At 44.4% G+C, this 23,397-nt stretch overlaps 1 protein-coding gene and 1 non-coding gene across 4 annotated transcripts; both read left to right on the top strand.

Annotated features, from left to right (window-relative positions):
- The first annotated feature begins 120 nt into the window (after window positions 1-120).
- Window positions 121-23,074, top strand: LOC109870900 (splicing factor 3B subunit 1). Of its 3 annotated transcripts, none has more exons than XM_020461591.2 (24): window positions 121-159; window positions 1,731-1,776; window positions 2,512-2,687; window positions 2,940-3,041; window positions 3,236-3,350; window positions 6,197-6,276; window positions 6,986-7,198; window positions 7,446-7,914; window positions 8,135-8,256; window positions 8,617-8,916; window positions 12,027-12,206; window positions 12,307-12,393; window positions 12,708-12,978; window positions 13,225-13,370; window positions 13,871-14,017; window positions 14,274-14,399; window positions 14,686-14,907; window positions 16,439-16,621; window positions 17,984-18,095; window positions 18,829-18,949; window positions 19,123-19,254; window positions 19,461-19,733; window positions 20,204-20,420; window positions 21,875-23,074. In XM_020461591.2, the coding sequence occupies exons 2-24, from the start codon at window positions 1,749-1,751 to the stop codon at window positions 22,031-22,033; spliced, it is 3,981 nt and encodes a 1,326-aa protein (XP_020317180.2). In that variant the 5' UTR covers window positions 121-159; window positions 1,731-1,748; the 3' UTR covers window positions 22,034-23,074. The 3 variants fall into 3 exon arrangements, with proteins under 3 accessions (XP_020317180.2, XP_031661629.1, XP_031661628.1); XM_031805769.1 differs by lacking the exon at window positions 121-159 and adding an exon at window positions 5,007-5,831 and having other exon boundaries at window positions 1,729-1,776; XM_031805768.1 differs by lacking the exon at window positions 121-159 and having other exon boundaries at window positions 1,729-1,776; window positions 5,007-6,276.
- Window positions 8,355-8,504, top strand: LOC116357755 (small nucleolar RNA SNORD15). The gene has a single exon (XR_004205698.1). It is a non-coding gene; the product is annotated as a small nucleolar RNA SNORD15 (small nucleolar RNA).
- Window positions 23,075-23,397: the final 323 nt, after the last annotated feature.

Below are 23,397 nucleotides of genomic sequence, written 5' to 3'. Positions count from 1 at the left end.
TTTTCATTGGTCACTGTATACATCCGTCACCCTAAAACTGTTGACCTGTGTTTTTTTTCCATTGTGCTTTGAGTGCGTGTGCAAAAATGTCACGAGATGTGGGATTGAGTTGCCTTGCCTTGATTTGATCGACCTACAGTGCATAGTTGGCTCTGAAAGGTTAGTGCTAAATTTGTTGAAAGGACACAACGTAAGCAGGGTTTTCTCGCGATTCAATTTAAAGGGCTTTATTGGCATGGAAAACATATGTTTACATTGCCTAAGCAAGTGAAATAGATAATAAACAGAAGTGAAATAAACAATCAAAATAAACAGTAAACGTTACACTCACAAGCGTTCCAAATGAATATAAACATTGAATATGTCATATTATGGCTATATACATTGTTGTAATGATGTGCAAATAGTTAAGTTACAAAAGGGAAAATAAATAAACATAAATATGGGTTGTATTTACAATGGTGTTTGTTCTTCACTGGTTGCCCTTTTCTTGTGGCAACAGGTCACAAATATGGCTGCTGTGATGGCACACTGTTATTTCACCCAAAATTGGGTTTGTTTTCGAATTCTATGTGGGTCTGTGTAATCTGAGGAAAATATGGGTCTGTAATATGGTCATACATTTGGCAGGAGGTTAGGAAGTGCAGCTTAGTTTCTACCTCATTTTGAAGGCAGTGTGCACATAGCCTGTCTTCTCTTGAGAGCCAGGTCTGCCTATGGGAGCCTCTCTCAATAGGCTATGCTCATGTGACCGATGTGAAATGGCTAGCTAGTTAGCGGTGGTGCGCGCTAAGAGCGTTTCGATCGGTGACGTCACTCTGAGACCTTGAAGTAGTGGTTTGTGGTGCGATGGGTAACGATGCTTCGAGGCTGCCTGTTGATGTGTGCAGAGGGTTCCTGGTTCGAGCCCAGGAAGGGGCGAGGAGAGGGACGGAAGCTATACTGTTACACTCACTGAGTCTATATGTAGTCAAAGCTTTCCATAATTTTGGTTCAGTTACAGTGGTCAGGTATTCTGCCAGTGTGTACTCTCTGTTTAGGACCAAATAGTGTGTCAAAACCGTCACTGTATATTTTCTTCCCCATAGCATGGTTCTTGTAATGCTTCTGACTGAGTAATGTGATATGGAGACACAGGTTATGCTTTTACAAGTGAACTGCATATCTGGCCAAGCATATTGTAATAACATTGACTGTATTAATAATATAATTATAAAATGGTCATTTAGAATTTAAGCTAGTTTCTAGAGAAACTTCAGCTACCCAATGTACGTAAGGGTAATTGAAATCAATATCTCAGGCACCACTAATGTGCCATTGAGCAGGGCACTTCATCTTCTCCAGGGGCGCTTCCCTTCAGCTTACCGTGTGCTACTCCAAGCCTGGCCTGTGTTTATTTATAATAGATAAATAAAATATATACTATATTCTATGGTGGTTTACGTTTTGGGATTTTCAGCATACATTTATAAACAGTTCCCTCAAAGTGCTACTTTGATTTCATACCCAATGAATTGGTTAGTTTATTCACAATATTAAAACTTCCTGTTTTCTCAAAGCTAAACTAATTTTAGGGCGTTAAGTATTTTAATTGAAATTTAAAAACCTCAGAAATGTCCCTCTCAAGCAACTGGGAACTGTGGGAAATGTACATTTTCTCTGTTTTTACACACGCCTGCGCATCTATTTTTGCAGAACGGATATTAATTCATTTTGATTTCCGGTTTCAGTCTTACTGAACCACCAAAATGGCGAAGATCGCCAAAACACACGAAGGTAAGATTATTTATTTACAAAGTGTTTTAAAATACTATTATAACCTAATTTTACTTACGTCAGTTTCATAGTAAATATACGACAAAATGCATCTGTTTATAAGTCAGCTAACGTTATATGTCTTAGCTCTATTTTCATTCGTGACATGATGTTGACAATCTAGACGCAACGAGGCCGGGCGCATAATAGATAATGGCGTCCCGCTAACTACTAAGCTAGCTAACCTAGATAATACACAATTTCAATAAGCATGATTGCATTAAAAAATATATATATTAGTGTGCTCTTGATACTATTTATGGGAGGTTTGTGTAGATGTAGACATGCGTAACTTGCTATGATATTGATATGGCTACAGCGTCACATTGGTGTTGTAAAAGCTACCTAGTTAAGATGGCGTTGAAGGTAATGCTAAAGAACTACATAATGTAACTAACTAATCCTGCCGGATATTCTATAAGTTGCTAGCTATGTGGTTTATCTAGCCGTTGGCAAGCTAAAATTGAAACTAATTTAGCAGGCCCTACTTTGTCAACACAGCGCACGATTTGAGCATGGTAGTCAAGCTTAATAATTCGTTACAATGGCATCTATTTTAGTTAATGTATAACTTGTCACTGCTGCTTATTCATTTACCTTAATGTAAAATCGCATTTGATTTGGGAATATGCTTGACATCATTGGTGATGTTGTCAACATGCCCAGATGGTCAATGACTTTTGTTCTTCCCCCCAGACATCGAGGCCCAGATCCTGGAGATCCAGGGGATGAAAGCTGCCCTGGTGGAGGAGGGAGGAGATCAGGGTGTGGGCCTGGACTCTACTGGATACTACGACCAGGAGATCTACGGTGGCAGCGATAGCCGCTTCGCTGGATATGTCACCTCCATCGCGGCCAATGAACAGGAGGATGTAAGTCCTGATGTCAAATCCTGTGATGTAATGATGCATGTTTTCTTTGTAACTTGGGAAAAGTGTTGCACGTCATCTGCTATATGCAACACTGAAATCCTCTTTCTCTTCCTAGGGGTCAGACATCAGCTATTCCACTGTCTGTTTTTTTATGGAGTTGGCTACACCAATATGTCTTGTTGTCCTCGAGCTGGGAGAGTCTGCCTTAAATGGCTAGGCTTGACCAGACTCTTGTCTCTCTCTTATTTTCAGGATGATGAGGAGGACTCGTCAACGAGTCTACTGGGACAGAAGAAACCGGGATATCACGCTCCGGTGGCTATACTCAATGCAATACCACAGTCAGATGAACAGGTTCGCAACACCATCTTCCTCTCTTCCTGTAGAATTCTACATTGAAGTTCAGAACTGACAAGAGTACCTAATGTTTTGGATTTGCATAATTATCCTGCTCATAGACACCATTTTTAGAATGGCTACTTATCAAACTCTGTAATGTTTACCATGATGACATGTATTGTAACATGCTGTGTTGTCTCTCCTCTCAGTACGACCCGTTCGCTGAACACCGGCCCGCTAAGATTGCAGAGCGTGAAGACGAGTACAAGGCCAGACGTCGACAGATGATCATCTCTCCGGAGCGTCTTGACCCCTTTGCAGACGGTAAATTTCACCCCTCCATGTTCCCTCCATAGTGTCCTCCCCTGATATATGTTATGTGTAGTACTGTAACTGCCATGATCCCATGGATGCCTTTCAAGGGTTCCAACCCACCTCTTGCTGCTTAGCCCTTCGAGCACTGTGCACCTGCTTGCTCCCCAGACTAAGACCTTCCCTTGGTAATCATTTCTGGCCCGAGGGTGTCTTTTATCACTCATCATTTTGTCTCAATAAAATCTCTTTGCTTTTGGGGCAAACCTGGCAGATACAAGGTTTTTTTTTCTCTCGAAAATTAGAATAATTGTAAACTAATTAAGTTGTGTGAAGTTGTGCGAAATTCAACTTTTGCCAGTAAGTTGGTCCATATGTTTTAGGGAGAGGTGGTTAGGTGGTTGTTGTCTTGGTTACAGACTATTATACCTAATACTACATGGGTGGCAGGTCGGCTGTGAGTGTCTCGAAGGGTTAACAGACACATGTGGCTATCTATATCATGAACTGTTTAATTTAAAGAAAGGTATTGGGTAATGTGAGTAGCAACATGTTTTTAATTGTTTGTGATTTAATGCTTATCCTTGGGGTAATTCACCTGCTCATACAATGTGCCGCACCCTGCTGTACCCAGTAAGCGGTAACGCAATGACCCCATTACCGCACACACAAACCACCCCATCACGAGGCAGTCAGAAGCCAGAAATGTGCTGGCTGTCTGAAGCTTGGCTCCCAGTCAATGAATGCCCCCAGATTGCCGACCCACCTGGGTACAGATCTGAGGCTTCAAAGTATTCCTGTGTAAAACAAGAACACTCGTAATAAGCAATGCTATTTTACCACCCTTTTCTTCCACGTGGCCCTTCTTCACTCCACTATAGTATCATTGTGCAGGTTTATGGTCAGTTACCACCACTGCAGGCTTGTCAGACTTCTAGGGGCTAGGGAAGTTCCATTAGAAGAGATGAGGACATAGTCGATTATGAGACTCACACACAAACTATAGTGCAGTTGTCATCAACAATACTAGTGAGTTATGGTTTCAGATTTCAAGCCCATTTTAAATGGCATTTAGTCCAAGTCTGGTCAGGGATCTTAACTTGGGCTCCAGGGGTCTAAGTAGTAGAGTGGATTACAGTGACGGCCAAAGGTCTTTGTCTCCAGTATTGTCCTGTCCCTTACCTCTCACAGGGCACGGAGCCATCACTTACATATATTCACATTTCTCAAAGCCTAAACCTGGCTACAACTTGTTTGTCTTGCCAGCTTAAATGTATGTTTGTTCGTTAGAATGAACTGCATAGCCTGTCAGTTTAACCAAGGATGGCCTATTTCTCAGACTACAGCTTGACTAGCCATTAAGCTTTTGATTAACTAAACACATACCTTGTAGATTAAGTTTACAGTATGTTTATTTACACGTTGCAACAATTTATTTGTAATGCAACAATTTGCCTGTAGGGTCTGAGATTTAATTGGCCTTAGTGCCTCAATGTAGTCTGGGGGTAGGGCTGTATCAAACCTGCATGTAGACAGCTCTGTCATATACAAATATGTTGTGGAATTATATTTCTATTTCACATCTTTGTAAAATAGAAACATATCAAGAAATCTGTGTGCCGCAATTCCACAGGCCCATACTAACTGTCCTTAATTTCTCTCCTACAGCAGTACTGCTTTGCCAGTCCTGTACTGCAGTCTCTTAAGGGTGCAGCAACTCATCCTGTGTAGGTTATGGTGAACAGACAGAAGCGTGCGCTTGTCAGTTTTGTCAGGGTCCACTGGCTGGTTGTCTGTCTGGGTGGGGGAAAAGCAGCTATACCCCAACAACCTTTTATTTTGTCTTCTACCAAAGACTTATTTTTCTAGAATTAAATTGAAACCTCTGCCATTTTATGGTGGTCTTTTGCTTTAGATTTATCTTGTAATTCATAATATATATATATATATATTTTTTTTTACAAAAAAAAACAATTTTTCTAAAAAGGAAGTCAAGATCTACATTTACGAAGTTGGAATAGCAGTGGACTCCAAGGTCAAACTAGCGACTGTTCAGTAGCATGTGGCCAGTTCCCCTGAAACTAAGGTATTGATCGTATGGATCTAAAAGTTGCCTCCACTGCCCCTCAGGTATACGTGTTACTACATATATATAGATATACTCTCCCTGCCCTGGGTTACATAAAGTAGCTACACATTTATCTCACAGAACATTCCTAGATTTGGTTAAAAAAAATCTTGACTTCATTTTCTTAAAATGCTATCAGTAATTCGCACTCTGGGGGATATTTTATTTATTTATTTTTACTTTGAAGTTTGAGCCCCAGGAGGATTTTTCTTTTGTGACGTAAATAAAAGAAATCACAGGTGGTATGCTTATGTGTGTGAGTTCCAACCCTTTTCCAAAGTGTTACTAATGGTAAAGAGACATTTTCTAGGCTTCTTTTCTGCCGGTTGAAGTCTGACTGCAGAAGGACCCTTGGCACTGAAAGTGTACGTATTCTGGAGAGCACAGCCCAGGACCCCTGCATCAGTGATGGCTTTATCCTCTCCTGTTATCTCCTTGAAAGAAAGACAAAACAACCTCCGCTGTTTCTCAATGTATCTGCCTGTTTTTTTTAGACAGCTATGTTTGTATGTAAGGCAAGCAAGAGAGGACTGTCTGTATGTTTTGTATCTAGGGTTGTCTTGTTGTGATTCAGCTTAAGGAACTAAACCAGTAAATGTTTCCTAAAGAAAAAGTGAGGGCCTAGCTGAGCTGGCTGTGTTGTTGTGCTTGCTGTGTGTGTTATGAAGCCGGGTCCTGGGGGCGTTTTCTAATCGGCTGCCCTGTGTCTTGTTGGTGCTCTTTCGCGCAGGGGGCAAAACGCCGGACCCTAAGCTGCAGTCCAGGTCGTACATGGACGTCATGAAGGAGCAGCACCTGACCAAAGAGGAGGTAAGACAGACCACATAAACCCCCTTTGTGGTCCTCCAGTACCCCCGACTACACATTTTAATTGTAATCCTGGATAAGCACACCTGATTCAACTTGTCAACTAATCATCAAGCCCTCAAGGAACTGAAGGAGGTGTGTTTGTCTGGGACTACAATGAAAAGGTATTCTGGTGGGGGTACTGGAGGACCAGGGTTGGTAAACACTGCTTTAGACCAAGGGCATGGCTTTGTCTTGAGGTTATGTTTCTGAGTGATGTGTGTCCATAAAGGATATAATTAAGCAATAAGGCCCGAGTGGGTGTGGTATATGGCCAATATACCATTGCTAATAGCTGTTCCTATGCACTTTGCAACACTGAGCTCCTGGATACAGCCCTTAGCCGTGGTATATTGGCCATATCCCACAAACCCCTGAGGTGCCTTATTGCTTTTATAAATTGGTTACAAATGTAATTAGAAAAGTAAACGTCACGTTCTGTCATACCTGTGGTATACAGTCTGATATACCATGGCTTTCAAACAATCAGTCTTCAGGGCTCCAACCACCCAGTTTATAATAAATACACCCACACAATGAAATTGTGTCATTCAGTGTGGTGTATCATTGCCTACAATAGACTTAAGTCCTACAAATTCCACAGGAAACTTTCCCCTGTTGTGTGTATCCTTTGGTTGGTGTTCTCACGGTCTCCTGCTTTCCCTCCATGCAGAAAGAGATCCGTCAGCAGATGGCAGAGAAGGCCAAAACAGGAGACCTGAAGGCTGTCAACGGCTCTGCTGCCTCCCAGGCTGCTGCTGCCGCCGCAAAGCGTAAACGCCGCTGGGACCAGACGGCCGAGAAACAGGACCAATCAGGAACCCCCAGCAACGCCGGCACACCGAAGAAGATGTCCAGCTGGGACCAGGCTGATCAGGCTGCTGAGGTAAAACTTATTATCTTAGTTCATCAGATCCAGTTTGTATCCTTACAATTATTTTTGGGGGACGGGTGTTCGATCAGCAAATGATATAGAAGTGTTTTTGGGGCAGTTTATTTGCCTTGACTTAAAATGTGCCTTTTAAGATCCTAGTGGAACAAAGTAACTCAACCGTGCTTCTCCAGTTTACATTTCTGTACTGTGAGAACTCACTGAGCCCTTTATTCCTGGACACGCCCTACCACACATACAGCAGACCCCAGGACACACCCCTGGCCACACCCCCTCCAACAGCCGCTGGGACGAGACCCCCGGAAGGAACAAGGGCAGTGAGACCCCAGGGGCCACCCCCAGCTCCCGAATGTGGGACCCCACCCCTAGCCACACCCCGGCTGGAGCAGCCACGCCAGGCAGAGGGGACACACCGGGACACACCACCCCTGGACACGGGGGAGCCACAGGCAGCGTGCGCAAAAACCGATGGGACGAAACCCCCAAGACGGAGAGGGAGACCCCTGGTCATGGAAGTGGTTGGGCCGAGACTCCCCGTACAGACAGAGGAGACGAGTCAGTTGGAGAGACCCCCACCCCCGGGGCCAGTAAAAGGAAATCCCGTTGGGATGAGACCCCCGCCAGCCAGATGGGCTCTTCCACCCCACTGATGACCCCTGGGAAAACTCCTATCGGAACCCCTGCCATGAATATGGCCACTCCTTCTCCAGGTACTGTTAATCACTTAGCCTTCCTGTCAGGCCTTTGAAACCCATTTAAAATTCCTTAGAGGTAGAATATAATTTAACACTGATAACTGTTGGTGAATTGATATTATGTACTTGTTCATTTACTAGTAGTAGGAATAGAAGTAGTAGAATGTTCCACTAAGTCATGATACTGGGTTATTGAGGCATGTTTACATTATGCATGCATTTCCTATCCTGTCAGGTCACCTGATGAGCATGACCCCAGAGCAGCTGCAGGCCTGGCGTTGGGAGAGGGAGATAGACGAGAGGAACCGACCTCTCACAGACGATGAGCTGGATGCCATGTTCCCAGAAGGATACAAGGTACACATACTCACACACTCCCCAGAACATTGGCAAAATAGAGCTCAACCGTCACTTGTCACATCAAATGCAGTATCTATATTAAGTGATTGAATGGTCTTCGGTGATGATACAATGACGAGTTGGAACGGGACACATTCTGTCTCTGGGGTCACTGGGCCAGGGTCACGTTCTGTGTCTCTGGGTTGGGATCCCCACAAGCAGCGTGTCTCTTCAGTTGAAGACATTGAGGCATTTGTCTGAGAAGGGCTCGATTCCAGTACAGGGAAAGAGTGAATGGAACTGAAGTAAATAAAGTGAATCACTAAAGTATGATAAATGAACAGTACTAACGTTTCATCCCCTCACCTCCCTCCACAGGTCCTTCCCCCACCAGCAGGCTATGTGCCCATCCGTACCCCGGCCCGGAAGCTGTCTGCCACCCCCACCCCCATGGGGGGCATGACGGGCTTCCATATGCAGCAGGAGGACCGCTCCATGAAGCAGATCAACGACCAGCCCAGTGGGAACCTGCCCTTCCTCAAACCAGATGACATTCAGTACTTTGACAAACTGCTTGTTGAGGTGGATGAGTCCACTCTGAGCCCAGAGGAACAGAAGGAACGTAAGATCATGAAACTACTGCTGAAGATCAAGAACGGAACACCTCCCATGAGAAAGGTGAGACCAGATACCAACTGTCGTCATAGTCTTGACTAGAGGTCGACCGATTAAACGGAATGGCCGATTTCAAGTTTTCATAACAATCAGAAATCTGTATTTTTGGGCGCCGATTTTTTTAAATGTAATTAAAACTAGGCAAGTCAGTTAAGAACACATTCTTATTTTCAATGGCAGCCTAGGAATGGTGGGTTAACTGCCTCGTTCAGGGGCAGAACGACAGATCTTCACCATGTCAGCCCGGGGGATCCAATCTTGCAACCTTACATTTTAACTAGTCCAACGCAATAATGACCTGCCTCTCTCTCGTTCCACTCCACAAGGAGACTGCCTATTACGCAAATGCAGTAAGCCAAGGTAAGTTGCTAGCTAGTGTCACGGTGCTGACTTTAGCCTAATACCTGCAGCAAAAGCCTCTACCCTGTCCTCTGGCTAGGCAGAGTACTTTAGCATTTTCGTTACTTCGGTGTAACAAGGGCCTAGCCATGCGGCCCTACCAACCCTTCTATTTATTCGTAATGGCCCTTCGCGTGAGTTGGGTTTGTTCCTTCGTTCACGTTGTCACTCCCTTATTTCCCGGTCTAGTATGGGGCCTTGGATAGAGGAGTACTTTATTACTTTATGTTTATAGACTCTTCCTATACTCCCTTACCTTGTGTCTTCTCTTTTATATATCAATACCTAATATCTAATCTTCTGTTATTATGCTCGTCAGCTAGTAGTCACTTGGAAACTAGTATTGGTCTATGTTTTGACTCTCCTAAAAATATATTATTGTCCACACAATGAAATATTCTTTAGTGCAATCACTTTAACCTATAACCAGGGTCACTTTCTGTTCAGTGAGAGAGTCAAAGGCGTTTGCTCTCCAGATCGTTAATCTGGCCTAGTTGTCAAAGTTTCAAGCTTTTATTAAGTTACTCTGTTTTTGGTCTTATACACATTATTACAATTCAATGGTTATACAGTCCTAATACATCAATAGTGCTCAATGGATCCTATATACACTTTATACTAATGCCAGATAATATTGCAAAACTTTAAATGCATTAACACTTCTAACAATATTGACTAAATAACCAAAAGAGTTCAATTACCTTAAATGCTCAGTCCCCTTGGTCACTTTCCCGTAATTGGTATTCTCTCAGTAATAATGCTTGATTCTGAATTCTAATACCTTACTACTATTCACTTCCAACTCTGTGTATAGACTCAATATTACAATGACTGGTATTTGTCCGTTTCTTTACATTGTTAATCACTTCTGGACCTGATGTGTCACTGTGCGAATGCCGCTTTGTCTGTGATCAAGAGGTGTCAAGACCCCTGTGTTTCAGAGACTCAGTTTCGGGTTCATAGAGCTTAACCAGGTAGATTCAGTTAATGATCCAATTAATACTTAAGCAACATTTAACCAGTTCTTGAATATTGTTTAAGTCTGTCAAAGAGAGTATAGTGCAATAGTAAATTTACCTAATGATGATTCTCCATATGAAGTCTGTCTCATATGTCAGTGAGAATCATGGTTCTCTCATGATCTCTGTTCTCTTTATATACTTTTTTTTACAGGGGAATTTCGCAAAGTGCTGGACCACACTGCACAATGTTATGGTTTCTGTAAAATGCACAGTGATAGCTCTCTTACATCATTCTGATTCACCCTTCTAAGTCTAAGTCACAGAGTACTGACGCCCATAGCTCTGCTTCCGTGTTCTGATGAGTAGATTACACTTGATGATACCAGCTGGTTGTTTCCACTGTTGGGTGTGGTGTTTCAAGTCTCAGCTGAGAGAAATCTATGATTGGTATCTCCTCTGTCTCCCCCTGGTGTCCATTATCAGTAGGTGTAGTCCATGGTTCCATGAGGTCCCATGGATGTCCTGTAGCAGAGTTGTCTTCCCATGTAGAGGGAGTGTGCAGGTCCCTTTTGGTTTTTGTCACACTAGCATTAAACTTATCTTATAAAAAACAATCAATCATAATCACTAGTTATCTACACATGGTTGATGATCTTACTAGATATTATCTAGCGTGTCATGCGTTGCATATAATCTGACTGAGCATACAAGTATCTAAGTATCTGACTGAGTGGTGGTAGGCAGAAGCAGGCGCGTAAACATGAATTCAAACAGCACTTTCGTGCGTTTTGCCACCAGCTCTTCATTTTGCGACAAGCATTGCTCTGTTTATGACTTCAAGCCTATCAACTCCCGAGATGAGGCTGGTGTAACCGAAGTGAAATGGCTAGCTAGTTAGCGCGCGCTAATAGCGTTTCAAACTTCACTCGCTTTGAGACTTCTAGTAGTTGTTCCCCTTGCTCTGCATGGGTAACGCTGCTTCGATGGTGGCTGTTGTCGTTGTGTTGCTGGTTCAAGCCCAGGGAGCAGCGATGAGCGGGACGGAAGCTATACTGTTACACTGGCAATACTATAAGAACATCTAATAGTCAAAGGTTAATGAAATACAAATGGTATAGAGGGAAATAGTCCTAGAATTCCTATAATAACTACACCTTAACTTCTTACCTGGGAATATTGAAGACTCGTGTTAAAAGGAACCTCCAGCTTTCATATGTTCTCATGTTCTGAGCAAGGAACTTAAACGTTAGCTTTTTTACATGGCACATATCGCACTTTTACTTTCTTCTCCAACACTTTGTTTTTGCATTATTTAAACCAAATTGAACATGTTTCAATATTTACTTGAGGCTAAATAGATTTTTTGATTTATGATTAATATGATTTTATGTATTATATTAAGTTAAAATAAGTGTTCATTCAGTATTTTTATAATTGTCAGTATTACAAATAAAATAAAATAAAAATCGGCCGATTAATCGGTATTGGCTTTTTTGGTCCTCCAATAATCGGTATCGGCGTTGAAAAATCATCATCGGTCGACCTCTAGTCTTAACCACAGAATTTAATGGAACATTTCCCTGACCAAGATGGCTGCTGTTATCAGCACAATGTGATTTAGGAAGGTTTGACATAGGCCTATCTAGTGTTACTTTTCATCTCTATAGACTTAGCTCCATCTTCCTTTTTGTGGATAACTCTCACCACTGAAAAGTAAACCGTCCAGTCTAACCCCCTTGCGTCCCTTCTCAGGCTGCCCTGCGTCAGATCACAGACAAGGCGAGGGAGTTTGGAGCAGGGCCCCTGTTCAACCAGATCCTGCCCCTGCTCATGTCTCCTACTCTGGAGGACCAGGAGCGCCACCTGCTGGTCAAGGTCATAGACCGCATCCTCTACAAGCTGGATGACCTGGTCCGCCCATATGTACACAAGGTGGGTCGTCGAGTGTGAGAGCGAGGGACTCACTGACTCGGTTTACAATATGTCTCCTGTGCCGAGATTGGCCCTCACTAATTGACTCTCTGTTCCCCAGATCCTGGTGGTGATTGAGCCCCTGCTGATTGATGAAGATTACTACGCCAGAGTGGAGGGCAGAGAAATCATCTCTAATTTGGCCAAGGTGAGCCCCACTTCCAGCCCTATAATGTACTCACACACCCACCACAGTTGGGTCGTATGCCTGTTGGACCGGTCCTTGGTCAGATCAGGGCTCGTACTTCGTTAGATGAAAACCCAGCAGGAGAACTAGCCGGTCTGACATCCAGTTCATTTCTGTTCTCACCTTGTTGGTCACATCCCTAAAGCAAGTAGCTAATACATTTTGACCTGAAATCACGTTAGAAAAGTATACTTAGGATGTCTATGCAAGCACTATCATAAACACCTATTCATCTTAGTTGATCTCTTACCCTCCCTTCCTCCCTCCCCCTCTAGGCTGCCGGCCTGGCCACTATGATCTCCACTATGAGACCTGATATTGACAACATGGATGAATACGTCAGAAATACAACAGCAAGAGCTTTTGCTGTCGTAGCGTCCGCTCTGGGTATCCCCTCCCTCTTGCCCTTCCTCAAAGCTGTGTGTAAGAGCAAGAAGTCTTGGCAGGCCCGCCACACGGGCATCAAGATTGTCCAGCAGATCGCCATCCTCATGGGCTGTGCCATCCTGCCCCATCTGAGGAGTCTGGTGGAGATCATCGAGCATGGTGAGGGACCACTGCCTGAGGATGCTATTGGACCTGAGGGGGTAGATTAGTTTTTTAGTTATAGTACATTAGTTATATTTAGTAATGACTAGTATATTTGACTCAAGTAGATTAGTTTTCTAGTATCTAGGGTGCGAGGGATGACATTTCAAGTTTATTTTAAAGTGCATTGTTGGTCACAATACACTTTACAAAGAAGGATAACATATATGATGATCTGACCTCTGCCGTGTCTGCCCCCCTCAGGTCTGGTGGATGAGCAGCAGAAGGTGCGGACCATCAGTGCCCTGGCCATCGCCGCCCTGGCGGAGGCTGCCACGCCCTACGGTATCGAGTCCTTTGACTCCGTACTCAAACCCCTGTGGAAGGGTATCCGACAGCACAGAGGAAAGGTGAGGACACATTGCTTTGTCACATGCCTGCGAATCATTCTCGTCTGTTGGACTGGTCCGTGGTCAGATCAGAGCTAGTACTCCACTAGATGGACACCAACATGAGACCTGGCAGATCTGACATGCAGTTCACCTCTGTTCTCACCCTGCACCTGTTGGTTACATTCCTAAAACAGGTTAATACAAACTAGTTTACTTGACATCACAATACAACTTCTTTTCAGGATCTCGCCTGTACAGGTGTTTCCCCTATATTCATTCAATAGTGGCTGCCACCCCCCAAAATATGATGTACATTATAATACAAATTATAGAAGCAAAAAAGTTTGAGGTGTTTTTAGTGTGAACTTAAACGTTATGTTTGAGTCACTCAGATGGCATGAGAACACGGCATAAGCCATAGAAAAAGGTGTAGAATTGCAGCAAACTATCTTTAAAACTGCAAAATTGTCTGGATACAGTAACGGAGTTAACTCTCACCTCTCCCCTCTGGGTCCCAGGGTCTGGCTGCGTTCCTGAAGGCCATTGGCTACCTGATCCCTCTAATGGATGCTGAGTACGCTAACTACTACACCAGAGAGGTCATGCTGATCCTCATCAGAGAGTTCCAGTCCCCTGACGAGGAGATGAAGAAGATCGTGCTCAAGGTGAGGGAGCGTGTGTGTGTGTGTGTGTTCGACTCATTCTCGCTTGTTCGACCTATCAGATCAGAGCTAGTACTCCACTAGATGGACACCAACATGAGAACTGGCAGATCTGACATCCAGTTCACTTCTGTTCTCACCCTGCACCTGTTGGTTACATTTCCAGAACGAAAATAAGTTACACATGCTACATATTACACTTCAAACTGAATTGGTGTGTGGCCTGTTTCTAACCCCCATTGTCTCCCCTCTCTTCCAGGTGGTGAAACAGTGTTGTGGTACTGACGGTGTGGAGGCCAACTACATCAAGACAGAGATCCTGCCTCCCTTCTTCAAGCACTTCTGGCAGCACAGGATGGCCCTGGACAGACGCAACTACAGACAGGTAGGTACAGACGCAGCTCAAACAGGAACGACTCCATGCATATCCCTTATGCTGACTGGCTTGATTACAGATCTAAACTAAATGTTTAACCAATCATAAATCAGTTGTAGTCAATTTTATGACAATAAAATCTATATATATTTTTAGCCTCAATGGGATAAACTGGTAAAATACAAAGAAATACAATAACTCACTAACATTTAGAATCCGGTCGTAGTTGATTCATGTCTGGTGTTTTTTGGGTCTGTGAGCTAACCTCTTCCCTGTATGTCTGCCCATCTTCTAGCTGGTGGACACCACAGTGGAGCTGGCCAATAAGGTGGGAGCAGCAGAGATCATCTCTCGTATTGTAGATGACCTGAAGGACGAGGCAGAGCAGTACAGGAAGATGGTGATGGAGACCATAGAGAAGATCATGGGGAACCTGGGAGCTGCTGACATCGACCACAAGCTGGAGGAGCAGCTGATCGACGGCATCCTGTATGCCTTCCAGGAACAGACCACTGAGGTGAGACCCGGGGGGGGGGGCACATTCAGCAAGGAACAGTGTTGTGGAACGTTCAGATAGAAATGGATTATGTAGGACAATCATGCCTCTCTGAAATGTAGAATAAGGAATCAGGTGGCCTCCTGACCTTTCTATCTGATACGTTTCAGGATTTCCCAAAAGCAGTGGATCTTAGACTTCCCAGTGTTTTACCGATGTGTCTTTCTTACAATGGTCTGAGATGTAACATTCATTTCCCAAAACACCTTACAGAGAACAGTCGTATGTGTCAACATTGATAAGATTGGAAGAAAAGCATTGCTGTTCTCGGATCAGCTTTCTCAGTTAAAATCTTACCTTAATTATACATGTTATGTCACAATACTGACATTGGATCAGCTCCTAAAGAGATATTACCACCTACGGCTGCAAATATTGAGGCGGCTTATTATAATGCTTACCCAATAAAAATTGCCACGTTAGGCTACACATGAAATATAATGAGACAAATTACAAACAATAGTCTACAAGGTACAAAATAGAACTCAATTGATTGAAAATGAACTGTATTTCAATATGATTGACGTAGAGCTCTAGTCTACTGTTTATATTTTTAAAGACCACGTCACTTGTTTATATCAATTGTCAAGACATTGCCAACTTTGTTTTTGTAGTCAACTTTGTTCTGAAGTTACCAGTGGTCACAGAGACAGATAAACCATGTGATTCTATGTTTAGAGGAGGTCTTCAGTATCTAACGAGGCACTTAGCTGTTCTACGAGTGGTCTGAGGCAGGCGTTAGATTACAGGCGTTAGATTACAGGCGTTAGATTACAGGCGTTAGATTACAGGCGTTAGATTACAGGCGTTAGATTACAGGCGTTAGATTACAGGCGTTAGATTACAGGCGTTAGATTACAGGCGTTAGATTACAGGCGTTAGATTACAGGCGTTAGATTACAGGCGTTAGATTACAGGCGTTAGATTACAGGCGTTAGATTACAGGCGTTAGATTACAGGCGTTAGATTACAGGCGTTAGATTACAGGCGTTAGATTACAGGCGTTAGATTACAGGCGTTAGATTACAGGCGTTAGATTACAGGCGTTAGATTACAGGCGTTTTCAAGTGCAACGTTAATAGCGATGGTTTTGGGAAACAGCTCTGAGATTTAACGATGCTCCTACGATGTTTCTAATGAAGAACCGAGCCTTAAGATGCTTTTGGGAAACCAGGCCCAGAACGTTTGCCTGCTGAACCTGGCTCGTGGTATAACATCGGGAAAAGCCTGTGCTGAAACAAGTTATCCCTGGCTGAACAGCAGTGTGGATTTGTGGGAATCTGAGGCTTGACGGGAGATTCATTTTGATTTGAATGGGTAACTGCTGTTGTCCGAAATGGCACCCTGTTCCCTTTAAACCCGAGCCCTTTGGGCCTTGGTCAAAAGTAGTGCACTCTATATGATGCAATTTTGGACACAGACACTCTGTCTGTCATTAGCCTACCTGTGTAGAACATGACTGACTGTAGGACTTGACCTCTGACCCCTGTAGGACTCTGTGATGCTGAACGGGTTTGGCACAGTGGTGAATGCCCTGGGGAAGAGGGTGAAGCCCTACCTGCCTCAGATCTGTGGTACAGTGCTGTGGCGTCTCAACAACAAGTCTGCCAAGGTCCGCCAGCAGGCTGCTGACCTCATCTCTCGCACCGCCGTAGTCATGAAGACCTGCCAGGAGGTTAGTCTTCCCAACCACTCACAGATGGTCACGCACATACACACACACGTATTGCACACACGCACATATATACAGTCTCTCACACACACACATTATATATATATATAATGTGTGTGTGTGTGAGAGACTGTATATATGTGCGTGTGTGCAATATATACTGCTAATATATAATATATATATATAATATATACTGCTCAAAAAAATAAAGGGAACACTTGAACAACACAATGTAACTCCCAGTCAATCACACTTCTGTGAAATCAAACTGTCCACTTAGGAAGCAACACTGATTGACAATACATTTCACATGCTGTTGTGCAAATGGAATAGACAACAGGTAGAAATTATAGGCAATTAGCAAGACACCCCCAATAAAGGAGTGGTTCTGCAGGTGGTGACCACAGACCACTTCTCAGTTCCTATGCTTCCTGGCTGATGTTTTGGTCACTTTTGAATGCTGGCGGTGCTTTCACTCTAGTGGTAGCATGAGACGGAGTCTACAACCCACACAAGTGGCTCAGGTAGTGCAGCTCATCCAGGATGGCACATCAATGCGAGCTGTGGCAAGAAGGTTTGCTGTGTCTGTCAGCGTAGTGTCCAGAGAATGGAGGCGCTACCAGGAGACAGGCCAGTACATCAGGAGACGTGGAGGAGGGCAACAACCCAGCAGCAGGACCACTACCTCCGCCTTTGTGCAAGGAGGAGCACTGCCAGAGCCCTGCAAAATGACCTCCAGCAGGCCACAAATGTGCATGTGTCTGCTCAAACGGTCAGAAACAGACTCCATGTATGAGGGCCTGACGTCCACAGTTGGGTGTTGTGCTTACAGCCCTGACTGCCATTAGGTTCCCGAGATGAGATCCTCAGACCCCTTGTGAGACCATATGCTGGTGCGGTTGGCCCTGGGTTCCTCCTAATGCAAGACAATGCTACACCTCATGTGGCTGGAGTGTGTCAGCAGTTCCTGCAAGAGGAAGGCATTGATGCTATGGTCTGGCCCGCCCGTTCCCCAGACCTGAATCCAATTGAGCACATCTGAGACATCATGTCTCGCTCCATCCACCAACGCCACGTTGCACCACAGACTGTCCAGGAGTTGGCGGATGCTTTAGTCCAGGTCTGGGAGGAGATCCATCAGGAGACCATTTCTAAACCTTTCTCTCTCGCTCTCCTCCACAGGAGAAGCTGATTCCCTTTCTAAACTTCCCTCTCTCTCTCCTCCCCAGGAGAAGCTATTTCCCTTTCTAAACATTTCTCTCTCTCTCCTCACAGGAGAAGATATTTCCCTTTCTAAACATTTCTCTCTCCTCACAGGAGAAGATATTTCCCTTTCTAAACCTCCCTCTCTCTCTCTCTCCACAGGAGAAGCTGATGGGTCACCTGGGAGTGGTGTTATATGAGTATCTAGGAGAAGAGTATCCTGAAGTACTGGGAAGTATCCTTGGTGCTCTCAAGGCCATCGTCAATGTCATCGGTATGTAAACGTTACCCCCTCACTTCTACAACTCCCTGTCTTCTGACCAATAGCACGTTGACACTAAGGTTGATGACCCTTTGGTCTTCAGTCACATGCCTGTGAATCATTCTCGCCTGTTGGACTGATCAGAGCTAGTACTTCACTAGATGGACACCAACATGAGAACTGTCAGATCTGACATCCAGTTCACTTCTGTTCTCACCCTGCACCTGTTGGTTACAAATGAAAAGTCATTTGGGGCGGCAGGCAGCCTAGTGGTTAGAGCGTTGGACTAGTAACCGAAAGGTTGCAAGATCAAATCCCCGAGCTGACGAGGTAAATATCTGTTGTTCTGCCCCCGAACAAGGCAGCTAACCCACTGTTCCTAGGCCGTCATTGTAAATAAGAGTTTGTTCTTAATTAACTGACTTGCCCAGTTAAAGGTAAAATAAAAAAACATTTGTTTTATTTTCCAAAATGCTCTGTCTTGTAGCTCCATACACTCTTCGCCCACTAATTTAGCCCTCTCACTTCTTAAGAAGAGCTGAAATCGTTTGAGAAAGAGCTCGAGTGGGTAGAGAGATGCCTGTGAATGACTTGTGTTAGTTGAGTTCAGTGAAGAACAAGTATTGGGCTGGTTTAACAGCAGTAATGCTATAAGAGTGGTTATGATTAAGTTAGGATAGTAGAGGTGTTAACACTTGGTGATATGCATCCAGAGAGCTGATTGGTTGTCTGTGCTGTCACTCAGGTATGCACAAGATGACTCCACCAATCAAAGACCTGCTACCGCGGTTGACGCCAATCCTGAAGAACAGACATGAGAAGGTGCAGGAGAACTGTATTGACCTGGTGGGCAGGATTGCTGACAGGTATGTCTGTAGTAAAGGAATCACACACACATACAGACATTCACCTGTACAGTCCAATCTTTTACACACACATTCACTAGTAAATTCTAATATTTGACTCTTGTGTAAATATGGTATAATAGTAGATGCTTCATCAACCATGTTATAACTCCTACCCTGGTCTGTCTGTGTAGGGGTGCTGAGTACGTGTCGGCCAGGGAGTGGATGCGCATCTGCTTTGAACTGCTGGAGCTCCTCAAGGCCCACAAGAAGGCCATCCGCAGAGCCACCGTCAACACCTTCGGATACATCGCCAAGGCTATCGGGTGAGTTCTCCTGTCTCTGGCTACTGCCCAATACTCCTCTCAAAAGTTGTTGAACTCCAGTACTGCACATTTATTAGGGTTTCTGAGCGTCCATGAAAAATGTTGTCTCAAAGTTGTATTATAATGATGCTTGGTGATACTTCACCTGTTACTGTCATGGTAACCAGTATATATTTAGCCTATCATTGACCTCTCCACCCCTCCAGACCCCATGATGTGCTGGCCACACTACTCAACAACCTGAAGGTTCAGGAGCGTCAGAACCGAGTGTGTACCACCGTAGCCATCGCCATCGTGGCTGAGACCTGTTCTCCTTTCACCGTGCTCCCCGCCCTCATGAACGAGTACCGTGTGCCTGAGCTCAACGTGCAGAACGGCGTGCTCAAGTCCCTATCCTTCCTGTTTGAGTACATCGGGGAGATGGGCAAGGACTACATCTATGCTGTCACGCCCCTGCTGGAGGACGCACTGATGGACAGGTGACAGGACCAAACATTGTAACTAACAATCAGTCTGGTGGGCTGACTAAAGTCACAGTGACCCTGTAGTCAATAAACCACAAACATAAAGTTTTCCAGGTATTGTAAATGCATCAAGCTACATAGCCACACGATCCTGTCCAAGATCAGTTCTGTCTGTAACAGGGATCACTCGGTTGAATGTGCTGTAACATGCCTGTAACCCTGTAACACGCCTGTTGGACTGGTCCGTGGTCAGATCAGGACTAGGTACTTCATTAGATGGACACAGAACTGGCAGATCTGACATCCAGTTCACTTCTGTTCTCACCCTGCACCTGTTGATTACAAATGAGAAGTCAAGTGTCATTCATTGTCATTGTGGATTTCCTCCACAGAATTAGGATATATAGTAGGCCCCACCTGCTCCTTTGCACCTTTCGGCTGGCTCCATGGTAACCCTGTTTTTCTCCTCTCTCTCCTCCTTGCAGAGACCTGGTCCACAGACAGACTGCCAGTGCCGTGGTGCAGCACATGTCCCTGGGCGTCTACGGCTTCGGCTGTGAGGACTCCCTTAACCACTTGTTGAACTACGTGTGGCCCAACGTGTTTGAGACGTCGCCCCATGTAATCCAGGCTGTCATGGGGGCCCTGGAGGGCCTCAGGGTGGCTATCGGCCCCTGCCGCATGCTGCAGTATTGCCTGCAGGTAAACCTGACTGATACTACATCACTGATCTCCTTGCTCTGACAGACAGGTAGCAGATTGACTACTATCTGCTACTAGATGGCTAGGATCATTCTAGAATAGTGTTGAGAATTAACATAAAATATCCTTAAAGATGTAAATGATGTAAAAAGTGATATCACTATCAACAGCAACATACCGTTATGAAGTCTGTGAACGAACTGCGGTGGATACACTATATATACAAAAGTATGTGGACACCCATTCAATTGAGTGGATTCGGCTATTTCAGACGCACCCGTTGCTGACAGGAGTATACAATTGGGTGGCACACAGCCATGCAATCTCCATAGACAAACGTTGGCAGAAGAATGACCTTACTGAAGAGCTCAGTGACATTCAACGTTCCACATTTCCAACAAGTCAGTTCGTCAAATTTCTGCCCTGCTTGGGCAGGCCGAGCAGTCACAACACAAGCCTACGGTCACCATGTCTAATGCCAAGCGTCGGCTGGAGATGTGTAAAGCTCGCCGCCATTGGACTCTTGAGCAGTGGAAACGTGTTGTCTGCAGTGATGAATCAAGCTTTACCATCTGGGACTAATCTGGGTTTGGCGGATGCCAGGAATATGCTACCTGTCCCATTGCATAGTGCCAACTGTAAAGTTTGGTGGAGGAGGAATAATGGTCTGGGGCTGTTTTTCCTGGTTCGGGCTAGGCTCCTTAGTTCCAGGGATGGGAACAAGCATACAATGACATTCTAGATGATTCTGTGCTTCCAACAACGCCCCCGACAACGCCCCCGTGCCCAAAACGAGGTCCATACAGGAGTAGTTTGTCGAGATCGGTGTGGAAGGTCTTGACTGGCCTGCACAGAACCCTGACCTCAACTCCATCGAACACCTTTGGGATGAATTGGAACGCCGACTGCGAGCCAGGACTAATCACCCAACATCAGTTCCTGACCTCAGTAATGCTCTTGCGGCTGAATGGAAGCAAATCCCCCCAGCAATGTTCCAATCTAGTGGAAAGCCTTCCCAGAAGAGTAGAGGCTGTTATAGCAGCAAAAAGGGGACCAACTCCATATTAATGCCCATGATTTTGAAATGAGATGTTTTACAAGCAGGTGTCCACATACTTTTGGTCATGTAGTGTATTTCATAAAAAGCAACAAACCTTGTGGGAAGGGGTGGAAAACATGGTTTCTGGGGGTGTTTGGTGGGGGGCTTGAATGGGAACATGATGGGTGGAGGACTACTTTTGAGTTTTCCTGTTTTATACTGAATATATTATTATTAAACACTATATATTTCTTACCTACAGGTACATGTTTTATCAACTTAAAAATGTGCAGAGATGATGTACCTGTAACCCCCTCAACAAAAAATGCCTAAACCAAACAAGCCATAATGATACTAGCACTATAAGTGCAGCCGTTGTGAGTTGGTAATGCTCTCTAACCTTGTCTCTCTCCAGGGTCTCTTCCACCCAGCCAGGAAGGTCCGAGACGTCTACTGGAAGATCTATAACTCGATCTACATCGGTTCCCAGGATGCTCTGATCGCTCACTACCCCCACGTCTACAACGATGAGAAGAACCCTTACCTCCGCTATGAGCTGGAGTACTTCCTGTGATTCTGTTCACGCTCTCTCTTTCTCTGTTCACGCGCTCTCTCTTTCTCTGTTCACGCTCTCTGTTTCTCTGTTCACGCTCGCTCTCTTTCTCTGTTCACGCTCTCTGTTTCTCTGTTCACGCTCTCTCTTTCTCTCTCTGTTCACGCTCTCTCACTTTCTCTCTCTGTTCACGCTCACTCTCTTTCTCTGTTCACGCTCTGTTTCTCTGTTCATGCTCTCTTTCTCTCTCTGTTCACGCGCTCTCTTTCTCTCTCTGTTCGCGCTCTCTTTCTCTCTCTGTTCGCGCTCTCTTTCTCTCTCTGTTCACGCTCTCTCTTTCTCTCTCTGTTCACGCTCTCTCTTTCTCTCTCTGTTCACGCTCTCTCTTTCTCTCTCTGTTCACGCTCTCTCTCTTTCTCTCTCTGTTCACGCTCTCTCTCTTTCTCTCTCTGTTCACGCTCTCTCTCTTTCTCTCTCTGTTCACGCTCTCTCTCTTTCTCTCTCTGTTCACAATCTCTTTTTCTCTGTACACGCTCTCTCTCTCTCTCCACCCGATCTCTTCCCCTTTCCCTCCTCTCTTCTCTTTCATCTCCTCTCTGTCTTTTCCCTTGTTGTCCTATCTCTCTTGGTGTGTAGATAGGACTTGGTCCATTGTTTTGTATTATTTAGCCCCTCTGTCTTTGTAGTGGGTGTGTCCAACATGGCCACAGTGTCTGTGGCCCAAAATTCATTTTTAATCAAATAAAAACAGTATATGATTAGGGAGAAAGAAATATAAAACTGAAACATTTTTTAGAGCTTATGTATTGTTTTATTTCTTTTATAATTTCCAGAAGGAATGATAGACACATGCAGGATGTAAGTTAACCATGTTAACGAATGGAAAAGCAAGTCAGTGAGTTTTGAAGTTCTTTAAAATATTGTCATGGTTTCTGTGTTCTGTCCTCTGTAATGGCCATTCCTTCTCAATCCTCTGCTCACCTATCAGTGATCACACCTTTAGTTCTTATCAGAATGTTGCTTTATTTGACTAAATAAACGTTTGTGTATAAAATAAATGTCCACCTGTGCTTTATGTTGTGTTGGTCACAATAAAGCGCGAGACATGTCTTCTCATAGGAGTGATAATATGCTATATGGAAAGCAGTCTATGCAAAGTACCAACTTTTTTCCCTATAGCTAGAACTCTATGGGTAGAATAAGTCATTGTGGAATATGTGGGAACCAGCATTCTCCAGATTCCACTTCCACACGGATCACCTTCGCCACCTTGTTTAATGTCACAACTTCATGTTCCACAACCTCATGTTCCAGGTTTAAATGAATGATTTTTACTGCAGTTAAATGTACACAAGCAGGAGTAGAATATCAACCACCCCAAATGA

Source organism: Oncorhynchus kisutch, linkage group LG26 (genome assembly GCF_002021735.2).
Source record: "Oncorhynchus kisutch isolate 150728-3 linkage group LG26, Okis_V2, whole genome shotgun sequence".
Taxonomy (NCBI): Eukaryota; Metazoa; Chordata; class Actinopteri; order Salmoniformes; family Salmonidae; genus Oncorhynchus; species Oncorhynchus kisutch.
Note: the sequence above shows the minus strand (reverse complement) of the source record. Positions and strands in the feature narration are given on the sequence as shown.